Consider the following 19,053-nt stretch of genomic DNA (forward strand, 5'->3'; position numbering starts at 1 on the left):
GTGTTCTGCATTTTTTTTTCTATTACATTACTTTTGCTTTATTGAAGAACAGTGGTAAATTGGTAAATTGGTAAAGTAAAAATACTCAGTAAAGTAACTTTACTTTTACTGAAGATTTACTTTTATTGTTTTTACTTTACTTTTTACTTTTTTTCAAGTACAAAGGTAAAGGTAGTAATGTCTGCAGAAACCACAAACAGAAGATGGAACTAACTCTTTTAACTGAAACAGTCACCACAATGTTTTGTTCACATGTTAAAATCACAACATTTTTCTTCTGGAGCAGGACGCTCCCAGACCCCCAGAGGACAGGGGACTGGTTTACCAACATACCACCTTTTTCTCCTCTTATGAGTTTGCAGGTCTGTATTTAGTCATCAAAAAATAACGATAAGAATACCATTAAAGTTACAACAACAGCAATAAAAATGTTGATTTTTCAAAGATGGAAACAATAACATACAAGATTTTTAAATGTAATTAGGTATTTTTACATTGTGGTATTAGTGTTTTTACTTAAATAAAGAATCTGAGTATTTTTCCATCACAGCAGGTCAGTGATCAGTGTTTCAGTGAATAGTGTTTTATTTATGGCGGCCCGCCACATTAAAAACATCAGCACCACGACATGATTTTCTATTTTTGGAGCTGCGCACCTTTTTTGGTCGTGTCTAGAAGGTAACTCTTTATTTGAGATTTGTGTCCGTTATTTCTACTAAAATAATCAAACTCTCACGATCTTTCGCGAGTCTAGGGTTCCCTTCTAGACATGACCCTCTCTGTCTCTCTCTGTCAAACTACAGACAGCAGACTGTCTGTAAACAGCACGATCTTACACTCTGCAGTGTTTCACACAAAAACTTTATTTGTGTGGACACCTAGGTTTGGTTTGTCACCAATTTTGGCATTTTTAATTTTTTAATCAGTCCAAGAGGATGACAGCATCCGTGATTGATTAGTGATCAGTCTGCCCTCCTCTTCTCCCTCACCTGTTCACTCTGCTGTGAGAAGGTCTGAAAGTTTCGCACAGAGAAACACAGACTCTCCTGTTTTAAGTATAGGCCTCCTTATACAGTTGTTTAATTTTATAAGTGCATCTGGTTGGTGTCGATGAACCATAACGTTAGTGTCTTGTTACTCTTATCTACGGTAGAGTAATATATGGAGACTCAATACAGAGACAATGACAGCCACTTCCAGGTGGATAGGCGCCTTTTTATGCCCCTCCCCCCGTGCAACACAGTCCTCTCACACAAGGTTCCTACCTCGATATATCACCTAACACTACATCCCCCTTTCTAAGTAAAGGGTCTCCCCTGGGGAAATGTATGAACAAGCAACAGACAGCATTTACAAACTGCAACTGCAGGCTCTTCTCTTCATATATGTACCATATATGACCGTGTTCCAACTTGAGTACAGTCAACAACAATGTCAATAACAATAACTAATTGTAGCTTATCAATGCTTGTAATCACTTATGGTTTTCCCTAACTGTTACTATTTGCTTAACTGTCAAATACTTTCTTATGTACACAATTTAGCTCTATTAAACATAAATGCTTGAGTAAACAAGGAAACATTTTTCAGTGTATGCTTCTAACAACACAGTAACATTTCAAAACAACAACAACACAGTCCTTTCCAAAACAGCATTTTCAGCAGTTTACTGTTCTCCTCCTCCTCTCTATGACGGATGGGGTAGACTACCCAACCCTCCATCTGAGTGTGGGGATTATTCTGCCCCATTGCTCACTCAGCTCCTAACTCTACGTCCAGACAATGTCTTTCAGGTACGCGGGGGCTGCCCTGACTCTGGTGGGAAAATGTCTCTCACACACTGGAGCCGGCTGACTGCTGTCACGCTGGACCGCAGATGTGACAGGTGTACTCACTATGTCAGGGGTGTTTTCAGGAATAGTCTTAGGTAAGATAGAAGGTGTTTCTCCAATCCTGTGCAAAACATCTGAAGGGCTCGGATGCGAACTGTGGTCTATTGTCCGAGTGCTCCTCCTCTGGTATCCCATGACGTGTGAAGATAGACTTTAAGTGCTTTATCACTGCTTCTGACGTTGTTGATGTTAGGTTGGCCACTTCAAAGTACCTTGAGAAGTAGTCCACAATGACTAGGTAATGTTTGTTTCCTCTTTGAAATAGATCTGCTCCCACAATGGACCACGGCCTTGATGGAAACTCTGTAGACAGTAATGTTTCTCTGAAATGTGTTGTCTCCCGGGCACACGCCTCACAGCTTTCAATTGTTTTCGTCAGTTCTCTGCTGAGGCCCGGCCACCACACCGACTGCTTAGCCCTCTCTCTGCATTTTGTTATTCCCAGGTGGCCCTTGTGCAGCTTGGACAACATGTCTGCTCTGAGTGATGTTGGAATCACTATTCTGCTGCCATAAAGAAGCAGACCACTCTGAATTGTGAGCTCACCTGAGAATGGCAGGTAAAGCTGAAACGCTCTGTCAATTGAGAATTTATCTGGCCATCCCTCTACACAGAACTTTTTCAGCTGCTGGAGAATGGTGTCGTTGTCCTGGTGTGTCTGGATTTCCCTGAGCCTCTTTTCTGTAGCTGGCAGGCTTGTGATGACGGAATCCACATACAGGTTGATTTCCTCCTCTTGCAGTCCTTCTGATCTGCTGCTGACCAGAGCTCTGGATAGCACATCTGCCATTGTGATCTCTTTGCCAGCCACGTGTGAGATGGTGTAAGAGAACCTCATTAGTCTCATACGCAGGTGTTGAATGCGTGGTGACAGTTCGTCCAAGCTCTTTGAGCCCAGCAGGGGAATGAGAGGCTTGTGGTCGGTCTCAATGTGGAAGCTTTTCCCGACGAGAAACTCAGCAAACCTCTCACAGGCCCATGTTGAGGCCAGTGCCTCCTTCTTGATCTGTGCATAACACTGTTCGGTGTTGCTGAGGGCTCTTGAAGCATATGCCACCAGTTTCCATCCTGCCTCTGCATGTCGTTGGAGAAGTATGGCACCCATCCCGTACGAGGACGAATCCGCAAAGACAAGTGTGTCAGCATTTGCGTCATACAGAGCCAGCCCTGGGGGTGTCGTCAGTTCTGCTTTGATCCTATCGAAGGCCTGTTGCTGTTGCGGCCCCCAGACCCACATATTTGACTTTCGCAATAGGTCTCTGAGGGAGCATGTTTTCTCCGCCAAGTGAGGCAGGAACTTTCCGAGATGGTTCATCATCCCCAGAAAGCGTCTCACCTCACTGATGTTGCTCAGCTCCTTCATGGCTTTGACAGCACTCACTTTATCAGGGTCTGCACTGACGCATGATGCCTCAATGACCTGTCCCAGGAACTTGATCTTGCTCTTTGAGAACTCACACTTGTCGTTGAGCGTGACTCTTGCCTCCTGCAGACGTGACAAGGCCTTCCTTAGTCTCTCGTCATGCTCATTCTGTGTGGTTCCCCAAATGAGCACATCGTCCATCTGACACAAAACACCTTCCAGTCCCTCCAGGATGCGTGACATGCGTTTCTGGAAGTGTTCTGGGGCTGATGAGATTCCAAAACACAGACAGTTGTACCAGTACTGTCTGAACAGGGTTATGAAGGTAGTTAGCAAAGAAGACTCCTTGGACAGGGGAATCTGCCAAAATCCAGCGTTGGCGTCCAACTTTGAAAACACTTTGGCTCCAGCAAGCTGTCCCAAGGTGTGTTCAACTGAGGGGAGTGGATCTTTCTCTCTCATCACTGATTTATTCAGCTCGGTGAGATCGGTGCCCGTGCCTGTGCGCTTGGGCACCACCACCATGGGTGCACACCACTCCGTCGGCTCTTCTACCTTGGAGATGTCTCCCTGCTGCTCCATACGATCCAGCTCCTCTTTCATCTTCGGGAGGAGAGGGAGGGAGATGCGTCTGGGTATTGAGATGTAGAAAGGCTGCGCCCCAGGCTTCAATAAAATGCTGTACTCGCCCTCCATTTTCCCCAGTCCATGGAAAAGTGCAGGGAACTCCTTTTTTACAGTCTCTTTGGAGTCTAGGCTGATGTTCTCCACCCTGGCAACCAGCTGCAGTGCCATGGCAGCCATTCCACCCAGCAGTGGCGTGCTCAGTCCTTTCACAACATAAATATCCTCCTTTGGTGCTCCTATTATTCTTACTGAGGGTGGCTGTGAACATGCCTTTTACCTTCAAACGTGTCCCTCCTGGTCCCAGCAGAACCTTTGTAGACTTCACCAGACGTCGTTGGACACTGCTGCAGGCTATGCCCTTTTGTGTCGCCGCATCTTTTGCATTGTGTTGATCTGTCCTGCGGTGCTTGCTTCACTGTGTCCATCATGCGACTTGGTTTGTTGTGACCGGCCGCCTCCATGTTGTCGCGCTTGTCCGTACTGCCACGTGTGCACGCTATCCAGTTGTGTGTGGGAAATGTCTGCCTTAAAGTTAGCCTTTAGCATTTCTTGTTGCCTTTCAACTTGCTTGCTTTGTCGAGCTTGGTTAACCGCTTTCTCTAGCATCAGGTCAGTCCATTTGTAATTGTTCTGATATACGTTTGTCTCTCTCCACAGTGCTCCGCGAGACAGTGCAGGGCTGTGTGGAAGCTGTCAGCCAACTCTCCCATTTCATGCTGCCGCACATTAAACTTTGCTCTCTCGAAGATGATGTTTCTGCGGACCACGAAGTGAGCATCCAACTTTCTTTTAACTGTGTCGTACTCACTCGTTTCCTCTGGGCTTAGGTGCAAAGAAACCAATATATCCTCTGCTTCCTCTCCCATGGTGTGGATAAGTGCATTCACTTGATTTTCGTCCGCTTGTGTCTCCAATCCAGACGCGACACGATATCTGTCGAAGCACTTTATCCACTTTGGCCAGTTGTCTGCCTTGAAGGTGAACTTCTCTGGTGGGGAGACTTGAAACTGGTTCATGTTGCTGATTTGCCGGCTTGGTAGCTCTTGCTAGCAATGTAGCTACTACTTGGTAGAAAAAAAAAAAAAAACACATATAAACTTTGCGTTGTCCGGGCCTCTCACACAAGGTTCCTACCTGGATATATCACCTAACACTACAGTTAGTTTCAACTGTTGTAATAAACTGTCATTAACAACAGTCTCCTCCACATGCAGCTTCTCTGCTGCTGTGAAAACTGAATCGTGGGTGGATTAATATATAGGGGAAAACCCAGAATGCGAGTTAGGTTTTGTCTTTTTGTCTTTGTAAAACATTCTGCTGATGAAGAAAGTCAACAGATCAGATACAGACAGGGTCAGAGAATCACACTGACCTCCTTTGTGTGTCTGTACTGTACGTGTGTATATGGTGTTTAAATGTCAGCACCCCTCAATACTCTGGTCTTTAATAACCCCCACACGTGAAACACAGTGTGCTGTACAGTTGTAAAGGTTTAAACATATTTTAGTAATCAAATTACTCGAATTACTCTAGGAATCGTTTCAACCCTAAAATTAATGTCTTCTCTGTAATTTTCACACTTTGAAAAGTCATCCCGTGGGCCGGACTGGACCCTCTGGTGGGCCGGTTTGACACCCCTGCTCTTAACAGTCAAAACAGAAAAGGATCTTCACAACAATTGTATACTATAACTTTTGGAGTCTCGTCATTTGGCGATGACAACATCGATGATAATGTGTTCCATATGACTTCACTTCACCACAGAATATTTTTCAGTAGAGATCCATAGTCTGTTAAGTTGAGTCCATGGGACTCTGATGCGAGTTTTATGCAAAGTTAAAGGGATATTTTACCAAACGAAAATTGAGTCATTATCTACTAGGGGTGGTGAAAAAAATCGATTATTAATTAATTGCGATTATGTTATGGACGAGTATGAATTGATTATTAAATTTTCAAAAATTGATTATTTTTTGCATTATTTTATTTAAAATGTTATCCCGCGGTCAACGGAAGTTGAATGTCACGCAAGCATGCCCAGTTCCAATTCGCAAGTGCGTGCAGCGGCCAGAGTGAGTGAGCCGTACGAGCAGGTGTGTAAAATGGACGAGGATCAACCAGCAACCAGCAACCAGCGCGCAGCCAACTAGGGCTGCAACGTATCGCAGTTGATCTGTGTCCTGTACGGATCGCCCTGTGCGGTTCGGCATGCATGTGATCCGCGGACCACATGTGAGCATCATAGTTTTATTGTCACTGTTACTTCTGTATAAGTTATAATAACTGAAATCTCAGTGCAGAGTTGCAGTGAAAAGACAGGACAGACGGTGCTGTGTGCAGCTCGTCTCTGTGAAGAGCGACTGATTTAAAAGCCGTCACATCACTTGAGTGAAATCCAGACCATAACTTTTTTCACTGATGTAACTCTGCTATCACCAAAGAAACAGATCATAAAAATGTGATGTTCATTGAAACTTTGGTGATATCAGCTGTCTTAACTTCTGCACAGCTCCTCTCTGCTCACCGGTGCAGTTCTGTCTCGCCCCGTCTGTGACACAGTGTGTCTGCTGATTGATCATGACTTCTAACCAATCAGATGTGCTGCTGTAGGCGGGACATTGAACCAGACTACAGAGCATAGTTGTGTATTATACTGTACAGTGTATAATGATCTAATATATGTATAGTATATACATAGTACAGCACTGTATAAGTTTGAAGTTTTTAATATTATTACCATTATCATTACTATTATCATTATTATTACATTACATAACTATGGTGACAGACAAAGATCAAAAATAATTTAAATTAAAAAAAAAAAATTAAAATAATTTAACCCTAATGCCACCACTTTTTTCTTTTTTGCACTACACAGGAAGTGCTTTGAGTTGTTACTCAATTCAATTAATTAATTCAGCAACTGACTATTTTTTAATGGTGCAATAACTTTGTGGTGTATTTTGGGTTACTGTTGTCAAATCGAAAATCAATAATCGCTAATCGAGAATCGTTAATAATCGAAAATCGGTTGGTAATCGAAGCGGGACCTCAATAATCGTAATCGAATTGGATCGGGAAATCAGACAGATTAACCACCCCTATTATCTACTCACCCTCATGCCTATTTAGGATTTATTTTGTTAGTCCACAAAACACTGGTGGACTTTCACAGGACAACAGTGTTGCAGAATCTCCCAAACAGCGTAAGTGAATGGGGACCATTTTTCAATTGTAAAGCATAACTGGAAAAAAACATAAAAAAATAAAAAAACTTGGCACTAACCGAGTCTCCTAAAGTCCTGACATGTCGTTTGCACACTGTCACACCACACACACCCAGTTCACACATGAATGTGGCTCCAAGCTAAAGGTCTACAGTGAAGATTCAGGCTAAAAACATGGTGTAAATGTTGGGGCTTTAGGAGACTTGGACTTTACCAGACGAGCAATATGGAGGTGTTTTATGTTTTTAGTGAGAGAATGGTCAGCATTCACTTCCATTGCTTGGGAGATTCTGCTGCAGCGCTTTTCCTGTGAAATTCCAGCAGTGTTTTGTGGGCTAAAAAACTAAACTTGCCCCTAAAATGGCAAGAGGGTGAATAAATAATGATTGAATTTTCATTTTTGGGTGAACTATCCCTTAAACAAAGCCAATTAATTTCATCTTAGTTTAATAAAAAGGCAGAAGATGGGATTCAGAAGGTGTACGGTTATATTTTTCTTGTTTCATAAGGAAAATTGGTGTAAGAATGGATTGGTAAGTTTAATCCTTTTTTTAAGTTTTTTTTTTTTTTTTTTATTAATTCATTTTTTTTTTTTTTTTTTACATAGTGTATGTACATAGCGTAGGTAATGAAGTGAACTTGCCAGGATGGGAGGAGGTGGAAGGGAGGACAGGTGGAATATTACATCCAACCAATCATCCAACCCTATTAAATCCTCTCTTTGATGGCAAATTATATTCTTCAAATAGAATATGAGAGGAGTGTGATATAATATCACTTGCAGGGAAAACATTCTTATAGACAAAGAAGAAGCTAATAGAGAAGCATCCTTTCCCTTTTCTGAAAAGGTGAGGATTTTACTGAGTTGTTGTCATGTTTTGTAGTAATGTGCAATGTTTGTATTGCATGGTGCAAAGTGGCACATATTTCAGTGGCATTTAAAATACAATTTGGCGATAGTAGACTGTGATTAACAGCTTCAAATGGCTCTTAGTACACAGTATTGTTCTGGATAGTGTTTGACATCATCAGTTAATTGTGCTAAATTTTAACTGATTTCTGAGTGTAGTCAACAAAATTATTTTTGGCATTTAATCGTCAGGGACATTAGGACAGAAACATCCTTAGTAGATATGGATATTTATCGATCATGTAGTTTGTGACTGATGACATGTTGTATACTCCAGAAAGTGAAAGCGGCTGGGGTGATAAAATAAGTAATTGTTGTATTACCGGTCTTGTTTGGGAAGCTATATACAACAGTTGTCCTTCCATCCTTCCATTTTCTTCTGTTTTCTTCTGTGTCAGTAGGCACAGCTTGATGTCCCTCTCTTCAGCATTGCTGTCCAGCTCAAAATGCACTTTGTTTTGTTGTACACTACCAAGATATAGTTCCAGTTTACTATGCACTTGTTTTTGTTCATCATTCCGATCATAATAATAGGAACATAACACAAAAACATGTCCATGCCCTTCTTACTGATTGATAACTTATAGAAGTGATGTATGAAGCTGTGAACTTAAAACCCAAGTTGTAATTAACTTCACCCTTGTTGATGATCCCACGTGAACAATGAAGAGATTTGATTGACACCTGTGACGTATTGTTGAGTTATCGTGTTGTATTTACCTTTGTCTGTTCCCAGTCAACATGACCCCAGTGGACCAGCTGGACCAGCAGTGAGCCAGATCCAGCTGGAAGAGTCTACACCAATACACTCCTATCTGCAGTAAGTTAACAGAATTTTATATTAATTTCCTTCAAAGTCTTCACTATATGAGTCAGACATGGATGTAAATGGCAACTTGACTAGTTGGTGGCATACGGCTGCAAGACGGTAATTCTCCTTTACATTATTGGCTGGATATGGGCTGGGGGCAGGGGTGAAAAAATAAAAAGGGCACCAGCTGCATGAGGTGGGGAACCAGTGTACAAATGTTGTGATGCATTTTAGGCATTATTTCTTTTGCCTGACACGTTTAATGCCTTACCATATTATGTTAATGATTGTAAACAGGATTGAAGAAGCAGATAAATGTTTTTCTTTATTTAAATCACAGCACCCTCAACAAGGAACTGTCATAACATAATTACTTAAAAAATAAACTTAAAAAGTCCTGATATTCAAAGTGCTTGACAAAGTTAAATAAATAAATAGATAAATAAATCAAACACAAATAACTCAAAATCATCAGACAAAACATTATGACCACCTGCCTAATATTGTGTTGGTCCCCCTTTTGCCCTGACCCGTCCAAGCATGGACTCCACTAGACCCCTGAAGGTGTGCTGTGGTATCTGGCAGCAAGATGTTAGCAGCAGATCCTTTAAGTCCTGTAATTTGCGAGGTGGTGCCTCCATGGATCAGACTTGTTTGTCCAGCACATCCCAAAGATGCTCGGTTGGATTGAAATCTGGGGAATTTGGAGGCCAAGTCAACACCTCAAACTCGTTGTTGTGCTCCTCAAACCATTCCTGAACCATTTTTGCTTTGTGGCACGGTGCATTATCCTGCTGAAAGAGGCCACAGCCATCAGGGAATATCATTTCCATGAAAGGCTGTACATGGTCTGTAACAATGCTTAGGTAGGTGTTACGTGTCAAAGTAACATCTACAGGGATGGCAGGACCCAAGGTTTCCCAGCAGAACATTGTCCAAAGCATCACACTGCTCCACCGGCTTGCCTTTTTCCCATAGTGCATCCTGGTGCCAAGTGTTCCCCAGGTAAGCGATGCACACGCACCCGGCCGTCCATGTGATGTAAAAGAAAACATAATTCATCAGACCAGGCCTGTCAGTGGTCATAATGTTAGGCCTGATCGGTGTATGTAGACACATCTTCCTGTTTGGATAATGCGACTTTCAAAAAACAGGAAAATTTTGTGCCATTGACTGTCAATCAGGTTTTTGTTGATCAATGGTGTAAGCACTTTCTGCTGCCTCAAGATAGCAGTGCACCAACAATGCACCTGACCACACCTCATTTTAAAGCCAACTCACACATTGGTGCACAGATAAGTGCAAGTACATTACAGCGCTGGTGTGAAAATGACAACTTTGTAGGGTGGAAATTAGCAATGACAGTTGTGCTTTGTGCTGGGCATAAGATAGAGCCCACACCCATACAGAGACATCCATGGTACATATGCAAGATGTCCTCTGGAAGGACACTCCTGAGGAGACTTCATCATCATCACTTGCATCAAAGTCACTCACTGTAACATCAAACTCCTTTCACCTTTATGTCTGACAGCAAATAATACTTTATAACCACTAGAAGTCCTTTTTGAGGTAAATGTAAACATCTGTGTTTTTTCTGTCCAGTGAAGAGGGTCTCTATAGACCAGTATTTCCCAAACTTTTTTTCTGGGGACCCACTTTTTAAAAAAAACATTGCAACCTAACCCAGGAATTATCAATTAATTCAAGGAAGAGTTCCTTTGTGCATAAATCAATGTTCCTGATATATTAAATATATATATATATATATGTGTGTATATATATATATATATATATATATATATATATATATATATATATATATATATATATATTGAATATATATATACTGAATATTTGTCATTTAGCATGGTCATTTTTTTAATCAATCACGCACTTCTCTTGGCAAGCTAAAAGACAACAAGGGGTAGGAGTGCAATTGCATTTATGCACTAATAGAAGCTCATGCTCTTCTTTCCAGGCACTGTAATTTGGATATGAATGGAAAGGTGAATACTGCAGCTGAGAAGATCACTCACTCTAAAAGTGCCAGTATGGTGTCAGACCTGTCTCCAGAAGTCCAGCCTTATACCCGTGTAAGCACACACACAATCTCACACACTCATTAAAGGGGAGATAGAGTAAGGGAGACATGCAGCAAAGGGCAACACATTGGAATCGAACCCTGGACACCTGAAGATTCACTGATGTATGATGTTGTCTGCATAGCAGTGACATGACTTATTTGTTCACACATCTACACATGCAGTCTGGATGAAGACACACTGTGTACTTACCCACTGAAACTGTCCATATTTTATACCTCACTGTTACAGTAAAAGTTGCCTAGAATTTGATCAGTGTTATATAGCTCTTCCTTTTATACCTCTTCCTTATCCTCTTCCATATCTTTTCTGCAGACATCTCGTACTCAAAGAAAGGCGGCTACGTTTGGGAAGCGCTCCAACTCTATGCGCAGGAATCCCAAAGCAGAAGTGACCAAACAGGGATGGCTGTATAAGCAGGTAAAAAAATATCTATCTTCTCAGTATTAAAGAAGAACCATGCTGATTTTGCATCAGTCCACTAATCGTGTTTAGACTGCTCAGCCTGTAGTCTGTAGCTCTGTGTTGCTTTGATTTCCACCATTCTTTTTGATCTGTCTCTTGTGAGTCCCCCAGCTTTGTGCAAGCCTGGTTCCAAAACAAAATGACTGGGGGTGCATCTGAGATTAGTGGGGGTGCACTAGTATCTGCTGTGCGGGCCGGCAACAGCAATGAAAAATAGTAGGTGCTATGGTCTGAGTGTGGTCCCACAGGTTATACTAGAACACCTCTGGGAAAATTTGTAAACAGCAGTGAGCGAATAGTGTCCAGCAGCAGTTAGCTTTATGAGTCGGAACAGTACCAAGAGTGCAGCACCATTACACACAGCCGCTCACTGTATTTATCGTCATTAAAATTAGCTGAAAACAACACCAGGCTGCTACAGTATATTCATATGGACCTTTACACACATCAGACTGTTCAGTTATAACTTTATATTCTGCTTTTTTATGATGGACATGTCTGGTTACCATCGCTTATCATAGCCTCTCTAACTTTCTTTTTTGCAAAACACATGTAAAAAAAACACATGCAGCTCATCCTTGGAACATGTCACAAACAGTGTGTAACATTAGTTACTAAATTATGCAAGCATGTACAAGGTGAGTAGATTAGAATTACTGCTCAGAAAGCAATGATCTAGTATAATCATCACTAGTTGTAAACACAGGCAGGTCTGCCTGCTGGGCATTTCTACCTGATGCACCTCAGATTGTGCCATTGTGCTGGCTGCAAGTCATCAGCCAGGAGCCACCAGTCACTTCAATTTTTCTTCAGTTTTTGTCTTTTTTATTTCTACCACAACTACCTAATACTCCATGTGATTTTGGTGATGTGTTCATGTCATGACTCTTTGAACCATCCATACATTTCCCTGAGGTAAAACTTTGCTGAGCTGTCATTATAACATTTAGCTGTGGTTCATTGGCACAGCTGGTGACTGGTGGACAGAGTATTTAGTGATCACCAAACCTACTGATCTATATTTACCTTTCGAGCAGCCATGTTGTATTGCTTCACATATGTGAGTGAAAATAGAGGATGCACATGGAGACAGTCTGTGCATACTGAATACATTCCCAAACGGAGATGGACAGCTGCAGACATCATGGATGTGTGACCTACCACCTTGTGCTTGCCATTTATTATTCAAATTTCAACCGAGGGTACAAAATATTAAACCGAGGGTACAGTGCGTGCTTTTGCATCCTTGTGGAACTGGGCCTGGCTTTACAGAAGTGCAATTCTAAATTACTTAGTAACAATGGGAATTCAGAGGCCAAGACATTTTGAAGCTTTGAAGCAGAACACAATCACATAATTTAGCAAACATTTTGTACACCCGTCCAGAGTTGTATTCTAATAATTCGAAGGAAACAAGGTTGCCCTGCCAACTCATTAGAGGGATGACTTCCTCTAGTGGTCATTAGAGTAAATGAACATGCAATGGAGTTAGAGGTTTAAGGTTGTGTGGTATTTCCAAAAAAAAGTTGGCACCTTTTTGATCAAATAGAGCCATAAAACATAAATACAACTGAGAACAATAAGAATCGTTATGTGCTTTCCTGAGGGCATATATATATATATATATATATATATATATATATATATATATATATGTATTACCTGTTTGTTAACATGTCCAGACAGTTTTAAAAAAGGGATCACATCATACCCATCTACTGTCCTAATAATAATAATAACAATGCTAATAATAATAATAATGACGATGATGATGATGATGATGAAGATGATGATGATGATAATAATAATAATAATGCTAATAACAATAATAATAATAATAATAATAATAATAATAATAACTAGAAAAGCAATTTCTGAAGAAATTGCGGGTGTGAATGCTTCAAGCTGAAGCCAAACTGCAATGCTGCCTTGAATACAAGAAAGTTTTGAATCGTTTGAATGTTTGAATGTATGTTGAAAGGCTGACGCCAAACTGAATATCTGTCATGAAGATAAATTAATATCTGAATTTGGTAGCATATTTGAATTTGTATTAAAGAAAAAGTTGATACCACATTGAATAGATGCCTTTAAAATAAATATATATTTGAATGTAATAGAATATTTGAATTTTGTTAGCAAGGTGATGCGACACTGAATAGCTGCCATGAAATTTTAATAATGTTAGAATTATGTAGAAAATTTGAATGTTTGTTAGAAAGATGAAAGAAATAAATCTGAAGAAAGAAGGGTAACAATTTTACATGAAGCAACTGAAACTGAATTTATTGACAGTTAAAAAAAACTGCAGTCTAAAATGTCCAAGGTGGACACAGAAAGACACAGACAGACAGAGACAAAGACACGCATGCAGAGTAACAGAGAGAGACAGACAGACAGACTTTTTAAACTGATAATTTCAAACACCTTGATCTGCTTCAGGTGTAATTGTCTCTCTATGAGATTTTAACTGCTAAGAACTCAGGCTGGTCAAATTGACCAATCGCCTGTGTGTTACAGAACATTCAAATTTGAATACTGAGAGGACCTAACCGCTGTTGGTTGAATCAGCCAATCGCCTGTGAGCAACAGCACATTCAATTGTAGGCAGACAGAGATAGAGAGACAGAGATAGACGAACAGTCTTTTTAAACTGTTAGTCATTTCAAACCTGGAACTGCTTCAGCTGCAATTGTCTCTGCATGAGGTTTTCACTCAGGTCCTCACAGTATTCAAATTTGAATGTTCTGTAACACACAGGTGATTGGTCAATTTCAGCCTAACTGCTGTTGGTTGAATCAGCCAATCGCCTGTGAGCAACAGGACATTCAATTCTAGTCAGACAGAGAGACAGACAGGTATGGAGAGTGGCAGACAGAGACAGAGAGACAGTCTTTTTAAACTGTTGGTAATTTCAAACCTTGAGCTGCTTCAAGTCTAATTGTCTCTGCATGAGGTTTTAAGAACTCAGGTCGTCTCGGTATTCAAATTTGAATGTTCTGTAACACACAGGCGATTGGCCAATTTCAGCCTAACTGCTGTTGGTTGAATCAGCCAATCGCCTGCAAACAACCGCACATTCAATTTCAAACACTCCAAACAAAGGCAAAACTTGAGAAAACGTACCACTCAAACTCCAGCCGTTTAACAAACAACCGTAATTGCTAGAGCTAAAAACAGGATACGGTGAGCGAGAGGACGAGATGGCGAACGCGAAGGTGCAAATTTTATTTCTGTAGTGTGAAAAATGAGGCCGGCAGGGCGATGGAAAAAACAGGGATCATCTGCTTTCTTCCAGAAATGTTGGGCTCTTGCTTAACATGGGAGCGAATGGGGCAGCCGGTTCAACTTGGCGCCCTTTCAGACCCTGCCCAGCCCAAACCGTTTATCCGTTGGCTTCGGCGGTCACACCTCTGCGACCGGCACGGCTTTTCCTACAAAATGCTGTAAAATTTGTGTATGTAGAGCGAACGGTGTGGCGGTAGCGGCGAGTTAAAGAGAAAATTTCTGGATGATTTTGTAGCCGCTCTCCACTCTAGCGATGACATCACCCACTCTAGCTCTAACGACCGCACGCAATACACACCCATTATAAAGTCTGAGAAGAGATGAAAATTTCATGTTTTTTAAACTGCTGCTGTGGAAAAACTAAAAGAGATATTGAAAATCAGAATTAGTGACCAAAAGTCCACGTGATTGTAAGCGTTTGAGAGTTGGAATGGAGTTTCTACGTGAATGTATGAGTTCATGGCGACAGGGTGAAGTCGAGCGAGTTTGAAGGATTTTCTCATTGACTTCCATTATAACAAAGTTTCAGAAAACGGTGAATAATTTTTAAAGTTTGAATGGGATTTAGAAGTTGAAACAAACATAAAAAGTCAGCAAAATGTTGAATATTTTCCAATTTGAATGGAGTTTGTAGCTCAAGGTATGAATCGGTAGTCAACGTTTGAAAAAAGGTGAAATTTTGAGATTTTTGAAGATTCCGTAATTCATTTTCAATGGGAACGCCGTTCGGAAAAAACCTGGAATATCTCGGAAAGTATTGAACGTGACGGCTTCAAATATACATTCGGTTGTCGTAAAAATTCAGATGAACGTCGTGACTTGAAATGGTTTGAATCGGTTGAAATTTGTAGAAGAAGAAGCGTTACAAAGCTTTTTTTGAATGGGATTTAATAGGGATGGGAATTTTAATGTGGAATATTTCAGAAAATTTGAATGTTATGGAAAATTGAAGGGTTTCCAATCGTGTCATAATAAATCTGAATAAATTGAAATTTGAATGGTTTGAATCGGTTGAAGTATGCTGAAGTTACAGGACTTTGAAAAACGCGGCGGAAAAATAATAATAATAATTAAAGCTGCAAGCAGCGTTTTACGGGCCCTCGCACCCCCGCGCCACTCGGGGGGGCCGGCGGCCGCGGCCTCGTGGCAGGATTCGCCCCGGGCGAAGAGGCTCTGTGATTGTCACGGCCTTTTGACGTCCCCTTAAGGAATTCGACGTCGCTTCCTGACGCCGCTAGGTGGCGCTGTGAGTATGTCTCCTGCTTGTCACGTGGATGTGTTCAGACCAGGACTTCTATGACACTTGTGAAGTTTGGTGGGGATCGGACCATGTCCGCCCAAGTTATGGCAATTTCGTGTTTCATGGCGAGACATCAAACTTCGCCGCCACCTGACGGCCACACCCTTCAAAGGGGGCGTAAATCTTTAATACCTTTTGATCATAATGTTGTCTAGATGGTACACAGTGATTTTGAACCCGTTCTGATCAATCCTGTAGTAGGAGTTCGTTAAAATACGACACGTGAGAAACGCCAAAAATGGACGCAAAATTCAAAATGGCTGACTTCCTGTTGGGTTTGGGCAATGGGTCCAAGAGGCTTTTTTGTGCGTCTGGGTGTGATACATATGTGTACCAAGTTTCGTGCATGTCGGTGAAACATGCCGCAGGGGCTGATGTTTAAGGGGCGTGGCCAAACTATTTGGCCACGCCCATTAACGAAACTCATATCACATGTTCAGGCCTGGACCGTTAACGCACATGTCAAGTTTCAGGCAGATTCGACTAAGTATAGTGAAGTTAATGCTAATTTTTCATTTTTGGCGAAACATCAACTTCGCCGCTCCGTCACGGAAAGACAGTGTGACATCATGGCACGATTTTCATAATACACGATTATCAACATGTTAAAGACGGTTTGACCAGATTTGAGTTGCATATGGTCAACGTGCTTGGAGCAGGACCTCAAAGAGTAAAACATGTCATTTCCTGTCGCCACCAGGGGGCGCTATGACAATTACAGAATATTGTGACATAGATGTGTTCAGGGCGGGACTATTATCCATCACAGCAAGTTTGGTGCAGATCGAACCATTTATGCTAAAGTTATAGCAATTTCGTGGTTTTTGATGTGGGTGTTGCGAGATATCAAAATTCGCCCTTCCGCAGCGACCGCGCCCTTCAACGATACGAAGATCTTTTAATAACTTTTGATCACACAGTTGTGGAGCTCACACAAACCGATTTTGAAGTCATTTCGATGAAATCTGTAGGAGGAGTTCGTTAAAGTATGACGTGTGAAAATGGCCAAAAATGACCTTATTTTGAAAATACAATTCAAAATGGCCGACTTCCTGTTGGGTTTAGGGGATTGCTCCAAGAGGCTTTTTTGTCTGTCCCGGCATGATACATATGTGTACCAAATTTCGTACGCCTAGGTCAAAGTTAAAGCAGGGGGCTTCAATTTTGAAAACTGTTAGGGGGCGCCATTGAGCCATTTTGCCACGCCCCTTTGTAACGACCATAAAATATCGAATTTTTCGCAAGACCTGATGAGTGTGCAAAAATCTGGGACTTTTTGAGCCTGTTTAGGCCCTCAAAAATGCGATCTTAGGGGAAAAAGATAAATAATAAGAAGAAGAATTAAAGCTGCAAGCAGCGATGAACGGGCCCGAGCACCCCCGCGCCACTCGGGGGGCCGGCCACCGCCTCCCGATGGCCGGACCCTCCCCGGAGCGGAGAGGCTACGCGTGGCCGCGACCGTCCGACGTTGCCCCGAAGCCACAGTGAGCCCGGAAAACCAAACGGCATTTGACACCCACTCTCCGCCGTGCTGATGCGAGGATGGGTGAAAACCTCAAGTGCGCACAAATAACCCACAAACTGTCTCCGTACCGCTCCTGCGGTGTGATTTAAGTGTCTGTAAGAGGTGACAGTAAAATGTAACCCAAAAAGACACCATTAACACCGTGTTTTCAGCCTCATTGTCAACTGTAGCCTGTGAGACTGGAAATGCATGCACACGGCTGAAGCACGTACACAAACTCTATCCCAAGCGGCACAGCTGCAGCCAAAAAACACTGTTTCTCCTCTATGTCCAAGTGCTCAGACATTTTCTTCTTTTTTGAAAGTTTGCTAAGGAAACTCTATGCATAACAGGTCACTGTTTCTGAGGAAAAACTCTGTCTGTTGTCTGAGTGTTTCCCAGGATTAAATCATTGGTGCAGCATGGAGACATTTTGTGGGCTTTTTGTGTTCATTTTTACATTATAAAACTGATCACTATTCACTTCAATTTAGCTGGATTTGACTACAGTTCTGTTTTCTGCTTAAACTATGGGAGTGTCTTGTGAACTGGAGATCTTCATCCCTCCTCACATCAGCACAGGAATGAGTAGATATTGAGTGCAATTTCATTTTTGGGTGAAGTACTTTTTAAAGGAATTCACTGTCATTTCATGCCCCCAGTATTACATAGCTGTGTTCAGGGCATGCTTATTATCACACATGTGAAGTTTGATGCAGAATGGCTCATTTACATTAAAGGTATAGCAATTTCCTGTTTCATGGCAAAACGCCAAAATTCGCCACCCCACTACAGCCACAGCGTTTAACACTGACCACATCTTTTAATAAGTTTTAATCACACACTTGTCTAGATGCTCCAGGCCAGTGTTGAAGTCAATTGAAAAATATTTGTAGGAGGAATTAGTTAAAATAGGTCTTGTGGAATACACCAAAATTGAGCACAAAATTCAAAATTGCCGACTTCCTATTGACTTTAGCTGATGGGTCCAAGAGACTTTTTTGTTCATCTCCCTGTGATACATATGTGTACCAATTTTCGTGCACGTCGGCCAAAACTCACAATTTGCGGCGCCGCACGTCAAAGGGCGTGGTCAAGCCATTTGGCCACCCCCATGGACAAAACTCATATCACATGTTCAGGTGGAGACTGTTAATGAACATGTAAAATTTCAGGCAGTTTTGACCCAGTACAGGGAGGCTAAAGCCACTTCCTGTGTTTTGGCAAAACGCGTTAATGGGCGTGGCCACGCCATTTGGCCACGGACATGGACGAAACTCATATCACATGTTCAGACCGGGACTGTTAATAAGCATGTCAAGTTTCAGGCAGATCTGACCATGTACAGTCCAGTTATAGCAATTCCTGTTTTATGGCGAAGCATGGACCTTCGCCACGCCGCCAGGGCAACGCCGTTTAACGAGGCATCCTGATCTTCAGGATATAGCATCATCAATGTCTCAAGGCTTTTCAGACCAAATTGGAGTTTGATACGGTCAAAGTGGTGGGAGCAGGACCTCAGACTGTAAAACACATAATTTCCTGTCGCCAACAGGGGGCG

The 19,053-nt window shown here is 41.8% G+C and overlaps 1 protein-coding gene across 8 annotated transcripts in view; it reads left to right on the top strand.

The window, feature by feature from the left end:
• Positions 1-19,053, top strand: part of plekha6 (pleckstrin homology domain containing, family A member 6) — a 226,608-nt gene that overhangs the window by 102,618 nt on the left and 104,937 nt on the right. For all 8 annotated transcript variants that reach the window (XR_014771370.1, XM_084725739.1, XM_084725744.1 and 5 more), the window contains exons 3-5: positions 8,756-8,839; positions 10,812-10,926; positions 11,251-11,355. Coding sequence is in view for 7 of the 8 variants with exons in the window: in XM_084725739.1 (XP_084581865.1) it covers positions 10,828-10,926; positions 11,251-11,355 (204 nt within the window). In the remaining variant the exon portion in view is untranslated. The remainder of the gene's footprint in view (positions 1-8,755; positions 8,840-10,811; positions 10,927-11,250; positions 11,356-19,053) is intronic.

The sequence above is a fragment of the Lutjanus erythropterus genome, chromosome 2 (assembly GCF_056507025.1).
Source record: "Lutjanus erythropterus isolate fLutEry1 chromosome 2, fLutEry1.hap2, whole genome shotgun sequence".
Taxonomy (NCBI): domain Eukaryota; kingdom Metazoa; phylum Chordata; class Actinopteri; order Lutjaniformes; family Lutjanidae; genus Lutjanus; species Lutjanus erythropterus.